The 7,582-nt window shown below is 50.7% G+C and overlaps 1 protein-coding gene across 1 annotated transcript; it reads right to left on the bottom strand.

The window, feature by feature from the left end:
- Window positions 1-1,968: 1,968 nt before the first annotated feature.
- On the bottom strand, window positions 1,969-6,398 carry ETH_00035075 (AGC kinase, putative; the record flags this gene model as incomplete). The annotated part of the gene is made up of 6 exons (XM_013375925.1): window positions 1,969-1,987; window positions 2,213-2,661; window positions 2,801-2,953; window positions 3,220-3,368; window positions 3,565-5,521; window positions 5,766-6,398. The coding sequence occupies 6 exons, from the start codon at window positions 6,396-6,398 to the stop codon at window positions 1,969-1,971; spliced, it is 3,360 nt and encodes a 1,119-aa protein (XP_013231379.1).
- Between the last annotated feature and the right edge of the window lie 1,184 nt (window positions 6,399-7,582).

Genomic DNA, 7,582 nt, shown 5'->3' with positions numbered 1-7,582 from the left:
AACGCTGGCATCGCACATAGATGCAGAAGCTTGCGCAGACCTGTGCTACCCAGTTGGTTAGGAGGCCTTTTGCGTTTTCAAGGCCAAACTTGATGCATTGGACTTGCCTGGCATAAAGCTGCGGGCTTGAAAAGAACTGCTGTCCTTATAAACTGCAGCCGTGTCGGCATCCTATCCCCAAGGCTAGAAGTGCAATGCGTATCACGAATCCTCTGGCAGAGTCAGAGGAACGCAACGCTGCGGTACGGCTTGAAACGGAAATCGTGATACGAGCTCTTCTGGGATAGCGAAAATCACTCCTCGCTCTACTTATGACTGACGATGTATGTAATTAGGAAGTGAGCCCGTATTCAATGAGGTGTTGAAGTACGATGGAACATGATAGTTTTTTGAACGCTTGTAGCTGCTCCCGAATCGGGCTTGGAGTTCACGCCTAAACACAAATTGTGGCAGACTGAGAGAATATTTTGAGGTCGACAGAGCTGTTTTCAGATATGATTCAATGGTTGGAAAGGGACGATTACAAAATCCTGCGTAATCACCCTTCGAAAAGTTTCGGGTATACATTTTGGAAGAAGTGCCTGGTTGAAAGATGAGTCAATCATTAGTGATGCCAAGTTCATTTATAAAGAAGTTCCGTCTACCCACTGCCGTGGACAACAAAGACTTCCGGTGTCCAGAAGCGCACTTTATGCTTTCAAATAAACTATAGTCGCCGATGAGCAAAGTCTAGCAGTGACGCGCACGCACTGCCGCCTCCATATGGTCCCCTGTTCAGTGTGTGCTCCAGGTACCAGAATTAATAGCGAACTGTACATATTTGAGTGTACTTCTGTCCGTCCCTTCGCTATGGCATCAATTCCAATGCAAAGGTATCTTTGTTTTTAATTAGACCTTGTGCCCCTGTCGAAGTGATGCGTAAACATAGTGAGTACGCCTTCCCCTGCAAATTGGGTTTGCCTGCCCGAAGCGTTTGTTTGCTCAGTCTTTAGCCATGCCCTATCCAGTTATAAAACTTGCAGCTGACAGGAAAGAGCGTCAGGAACAACAATAGGCGCAGGCTGAACGCTCGCAGCGTGTTGAAAATAGATGGCAAAAGGCCGTTGTCAAAACTCTGGTGGGAACACCTTACCTTGTTGGACTGCTCATTCGTAGTGAGGAGCTAAGTGTCAGATGCAGTTTAACTTAGACTCAACCAACTTCAGGTCGTACGCGATAAACCAAACACCACTAACAAGGTGATGGCTCGCCTTCTACCACAGAACAGGTGTTCGTCCACTAAAACCAACTGGGCGATCGCTAACAGTGGCCATGCAGTTCATTGCGAAACTTCATAGCATCAGGCGCAACAAGCAACGTGCAATACCAACGCAAAAACAGCCGTGTGGAAATTTTTTAAATCGTGTAACTGTCTACCAAATTTGCAAATCGCGGGAATATGTCAAAATTCATCTTGATTCACCGGCGGCACGGCCTTGATTACGCACTAAAATCAGAAAAGGAATCAACGTCAATATCGCCGTTTCAGAGAGGCCAAAAATCTGCTAGAACATTGGTCAATCTGGGCAGCTATTCTGCCACCTAGTTCCTTTCAACTGTGTCCTACAGCGTGCAAATTGACAGACCACACGAGAAAGGTCTAATTATAGTTAGTCCAATTGCGTGCAAGCATCGTCTCCACATCAACTGAAAAATGCATCACTTTCCCACGCTGATATGCAAGAAAGCAATACAGAACATACTCTACATTGCTGCAATGTGTGGATTCCCCGATTCAAAACCGAATGCGCCGCCGCGGAATGGCATTTGAAGGTCACTCTGCAGCGTATGGTCGGCATTTTCTTCCAACGGGCTACTTTGCTATAACATCTGTGTACACAGTACAGTGTCGCAGTAGGCTATGAATTACACCGCATCCTCTATTTCCTTTCCAGCTGCCCGACAGTGCGCGCTCTTTGAGTTCACTTTCTAGGCATTGCCTTTCGCCCTGCGACATTCGCAGCCACACAGCGCTAAAACGCAGCACACGCTTTAATCTTCTTGGGAATAATTTAAACAACCGACGCCGACGTCACATAAGTAAGCAGGAAGAAGGCAAGCAACACGTCGGCCGCTCAAAGCGCTTGCACATCAAAAGCGTGCAACCTCGCCGTCAGCGTTCCTGCTCTCCTCTGAATCACCATTGTAGGTCCGTCAAGCCTCGTGGCCTTACCCGCAGCTTGAATTGCGCAAGTGGGGTTCCTCCGAAAGCGGACGGCGAGCCCTATGATTCTTCGAGCATGCTGGCGAAGAAGCCAACCTAACGCTACCCCGGCGATAGCGGGTCAACTCCATCTGCCACCCCATGGGGTGCTGAGGACTATGCAATCCGCTGCTGCAAGGGTCTGTATTCTGTGGTGCAGTGGGAGTGGCAGCTGTCGGTACAGACGCGCCTTCGCTGGAGAAAGGTTCGCCTTTGAAGTTACTTTGTCGTGCCGCACCCTCATCACTCGAAGACGGCGAGACAGGAGCTCCTTTGTCCTGCACTCGAGAGGCTGACAATGAACCAGCCTTGCCCCGCGATGAATGCTCCACCGAGGCAGCGGTTAAGACGTCAGTATTTCCTCGCAGACTGCATACCGCTCCTTTAGATCTAAAATACGCTGCTCTAGACCGCAGGCTCTGCACGCAACAAAGCGCTGCCAGCGCTGGTCATGGTTCAGGCACAAGGGGAAGCAACAGGCCCTTCTGTCAACGCTAATACGCAGAAAGCGCCGGCATAAAGCGAAATGAAGACAGGAACGAAAACGAACAGACCTACTTCAATGGATATAGCAAGAGATCTAGCCCAAGCAGCGGCAGTGTCTTCCTCTGATGCGAAAAGCAAGTAGCAGTTGTCTCCTGCACTGGAATAAATGAGCATGTCTTTCCCCTCCGTATATATCTCACCATCAGTTGCAAGGACGACTGTCTTCTGCGAATCCAAAAAATTCAACTCAACAAACAGGCAGGCACGCTCTGACAAGCAACTCAGTGGTGCACTGACCTTACTTGCGGTGGATACACTCTTGCTGGGAACCGATGCAGCGTTTGAGTATTCACACTGCCTCACATTGACCTCTCGTATGCTCACAAAAGTTATGATTGCTTTCGCCCTAGGCCTTTACAGCTCCCGGAATACCTTACATATCAAGGCCTGTTTTTATCTGTTCGTCTTTCTGTCTGTGTGCGTGGACGTACGCGTAGAGTTCTTGCGTTTGGATCCAAGAGTAGAAGCCTTCCTGCGTCCGTCAATAAGGCGATGCAGCGCTGCGGCTGCAACTGGCAGTTCCTTTTGTGATCACCCCCAAAGAACCGGATGAAGAGCCGTTCACACAAGCTCCGATGTTCTGTATTCAATACAGCATCACAACAAGTGCATTCATCCTAGACGCGCTGCTGAAGAGGCTACAACAGGCACACTCGTCCGGAAGCTCCAAAGACCAAATATGGCGAATGCAAATATTACTCAAAACTAGCAACCGCTGCTCGTCGTTTTGTGGGCGTCTCCTACGTATGCGATAGATATCAAAGAACCTTTCTCACCGCGCATTCGCAACAAGACGCCATGGCAGTGCAATCTCTCGCCCTTCAGTAACCACTTTGCCAGATACGGCGGAGCTTCCTGGGAGACAGGAAATGAACCACTTAGGCGCCCCTGATCAGCCCCTCTTAAACGGCTAAGCATCAAACCAGATGATCGCTGGCTTTCGGGAGGAAGATTGCTACCAGCTGCTTCGGACATCTTCCTGATGCTATCCTTGGTACCTATGCTTCGCCATGTTGCTGTTTCCTCTGTGGCTGCACCAGGGCAGTCAGTATTTTCCTCTAAATAATCTGCGCTTGAGATGGGACGAAGGCGCAAGGGAGGACCCCAACCGAGCACTGCCTCCGTGACCGCACGACGGCAAACAGTTTTAGGCTCCTCTGTCACGTCATGCCGAAGAAACAGAGCGCCCGTGAGTTCTTGTTGCTGATGGGTGCCAGCGTTTTCTGCGCACCCTCTACCACTTTTCATGCTCCAACTGGGAGCAAGTGGCGTTCCCTGATCCAACATCTCCCCAGGAAGGATTTGCAGTTGCTGTCCCGTCCTGCTGCAGTTATAGTTTCTTATAGGTGATATGGGTACAATATCAGGCTGTCCTCCGCTGCGGATGCACCTCTCGTTGTTTTGGGGGTATAAACATGCTTGTGGAGCATCAGATGCTATAGATTTCGAAGTGGAGACACAGCTGCCTGATAACGACGTAACCGGAGTCTCCAGGGCACTTGGAGTACCTGCTGCTGAGGCAGCTGCTCTCACCGCATTATGTTCACGCTCTACGGGAACTGTGCAATCGCACTTTGCCGCTGTTGCTCCTAGACGGCAAGAATGTCCAAATCCTTGGAAGGCGAAATCATACTGCATCACGTCCAGTGGAAGAGGCTGAAAATGTAAAGCCATGCAGTCGACTCCTTCGAGAAAATGATGTTTCAGTAACTCCTTAATGTCCCTGGATCCCAATCGTTCTTCCTCCTTTGGTCGCAATAGTGATTTTATAAAATCCACTGCAGCCGCAGGCATCTGTTGCGTCAGAGACAATTCATGATATCCACAGAGTGCCTGGGCTACAGCCGTGGATGATACGCTTTTGAAGGGCGGCTCACCAACCAATAACTCGTGCACAAGGCACCCTAGAGACCAGCAGTCTGTCCCGTACCCGCATCCGAAATCGTATTGCGCTACGGAATCGCCATCAGAGTCGACAGAAACAGACGCCTCAGGTGCAGCGTAGCCAGGCACCACGGCATATGGATAAATTACAGCCGTTTGCCGACGGCTGTATATTTCTAGGTTAACCTGCAAGCGACTTGGTTCGCTTTGATACCTTTTTTTACCGTTCCTGGAGTTGCGGTAAAAACGTTGCGAGCTCGACGAAAATGAAAGCCCCCCAACTCTTTTCGGCTCTCGCTGGTGCACCGTACTGCGATGCTGCAGCTGCTGAAGCTGTTGTTTTGAGTGTCTATCTTGCTTTTGCTCGTGTCTGTGCATGTTAAATACCTGCTGCCCCTGCCTTTCTGTTTCTTGTTCCCTTAATTTTTCGTGCTGCTGTTGCCACTGCTGCGTCCCCGGGACAAGGTGCAGCGCAGAGTAAAAATCGACAAGAGTGAGGTGCCCCTGCTCGCTCACTACGATGTTCTCTGGGCGGATGTCTCTGTGCAACACACCCTTTTGCCGTAACGTAGCAAGTGCCGCCACTATCTCGGCTGCCCATAGCCTTGCAGCCCCAATAGAGAGACTGACTCCCGCGCGGCTCAGGCGTCTCAGCACATCTCGCAGACGCACACAGCCCGTATAGTTGAGCACGAAGTACAAGTTTTCTTCTGTCTGGTAAATTTGCCTCAGATAAGCCACGCTAGGATGCGAAGAGTGACCCCCCAAGCTTAAAGACAACAAGGTCTCCTTTTCTACAAACACTTGCCGTCGTAGACGATGGCGAGACTGCAATGGGCGCTTTGAAACCTACAGGACAATGCACGCAGCATAGTACGTATGGACTGCAGTATGCAGCAGCAATGACCTTACTGCTGCTGCAAAAAGTAGAAAAGACTAGGCGTAGGAAAAGCTGCAGAGCGCGTGTTCACACAAACATGCTACGGTTTTCTATGCAACTGCAGCAGTCGCAACTGGGCTGCAGAAACTATCCTCTACCAAGCAAAAATTGTCGCCAAAGACGGCCGGGCAATATCTCCATTACTCAACATACCACTTTAACTGTAACCCGGTCCCCGGTCGACTTTTCGATACACTGGAAAACGCGCCCTACAGCGTCTCTCCCCAAATATGATATTGGTAAGTACGGAGATGAGGCGTCAAAGTCCCTGCAGGAAAAACTCTCACGGGACCTCCATTGAAAAGAGTTCATCTCATCTTTCGCTTTTTCCTTGCCGGCTGCTGCTTCTGCTGTTGTTGCAGCAGCTACATTTTTTGCTCTTGTTGGGGTAGTGGCCTGCGCACCGCTCCCGCTGTCGCATCCTCCATATCCCCCAAGAGGATTCACTTTCTGGGGCAATGCAGGCGTCCACCCATTCTGCGTGTGCCGCTTCTGCAGCTTGCCTTTGTAGTCACAAGATGCAGAGCCTGCTCTTTCCGTTGTGTTCGCGTTTCTTCCTCTTTGCTCGCGGCGTGGGCACCGCTGTCGTGGCGGGCCCTCGAGGCTCTGGCCGCTGCGCTCAGAACTTGCAGCTCCCGCTGCCAAGCTAACTGCGGCCTCATTGCTGGAAACTACATTGCGGCTGCTGCTGATGTAGGGCGCACAGCTAGTTGGGGCGACAGAGCAGTCCGAAGAAGCGTTAGTCGGGTTTGCTGGTCCTTGCTGTGTATCTGGAGGCGGCCCCATTACCAAAGATATTATGCTGCTTCACGCCTCTGCCCCTCTACATACTGTTTCCGCGTGCGCTGCTCATTTAGCCAGAAGCCAGCCAAAGTCATTGAAGACAGCTCATAAGTGCACCGTGTTCGCCGTTTTGAAGGGTATATGAAAGCCCTAGCGACGGTTGACTTCCGCCACGCGATTACTGTGCTTAGCGCCCCCAAGGAGTCGCTACGCACGTCAGGTCCTGAAAAAAAGAAGCAGATTAGTCGCCAAGGGCCCTCGATATCACAAAACGGAACGCGCTGGGGTCCATATCGCTTTGAATGAGCACTTCAAGCTAGCCGTTCATTGAGCTTGTCTCAGCGCCTTCCCGCGGCCAAAGTCGCAGTCAAACCCGTCTCTCTTGACCCCTACGAAGAATTCGTATCTTAACAATTCAAGAGTAAAGGCTTCCGCGGCATCACAAGCACACGCGGCCCATAATGTGGGGTATTGAGCGGACACTGGGAATCATGCTGCCGTCGAGGCATTACAGACCACTTTTGCACACTCAGTAACCCATAGACAAACAGCGAAAGGGTCAAACTACTCGTCGCTAGTTGCTGCTTGCATTTTCCACTGATTGGTGCCTGCGCTGGCAGCTGGTCAAAGAAGCCGACAGCAGTGTGATGGTCTTCGTAGGAGCCTGACAGGCTTGAAGTTCCTTCCTCGAATCTTGAAAAGAAAAAAAATTCGGCTTAATTCCCTTTTTTAAATGGTTGGTATTTCCGATTGGACTCGGTGTAAACACCGAGATGCACGCAGACAACATTGCTGTACGGGTGAGCGTTGGAGCCGTACTTTGCTTTCCACGGTTATGTAACCCCAAATCTTCCAATTTTGCGGCAGTTCAAAATCTACATCCTTGTCTGCGGTCGTGAAAACTGAGCCGACAGCGACTTTGGGGCACGCCTTGCTGCTATTGCTTGGCGAGGCTTATGTCCCCTAGGGTACCATGTCTGGGTGACCTAAGCAGCTAGTTCATCTGAGTGTCTCCAGTAGTAGCCGAAGCCCGGAATCCGCCCCACTCTGCTATATTTGGCAACCGTGTGACCACCTACGATGGATAAGGTTACAGTTTTAAAAGAGACGTAGCTCGCCCCTAGCAGCCAGCCCATGCTCTCGACGAGCTGCTTCTGGTCTAATAGGGATAGTAAAATGCTCTTCAA

Source organism: Eimeria tenella, genomic scaffold (genome assembly GCF_000499545.2).
Source record: "Eimeria tenella Houghton genomic scaffold, Eth_scaff30, whole genome shotgun sequence".
NCBI lineage: Eukaryota > Apicomplexa > Conoidasida > Eucoccidiorida > Eimeriidae > Eimeria > Eimeria tenella.
Note: the sequence above shows the minus strand (reverse complement) of the source record. Positions and strands in the feature narration are given on the sequence as shown.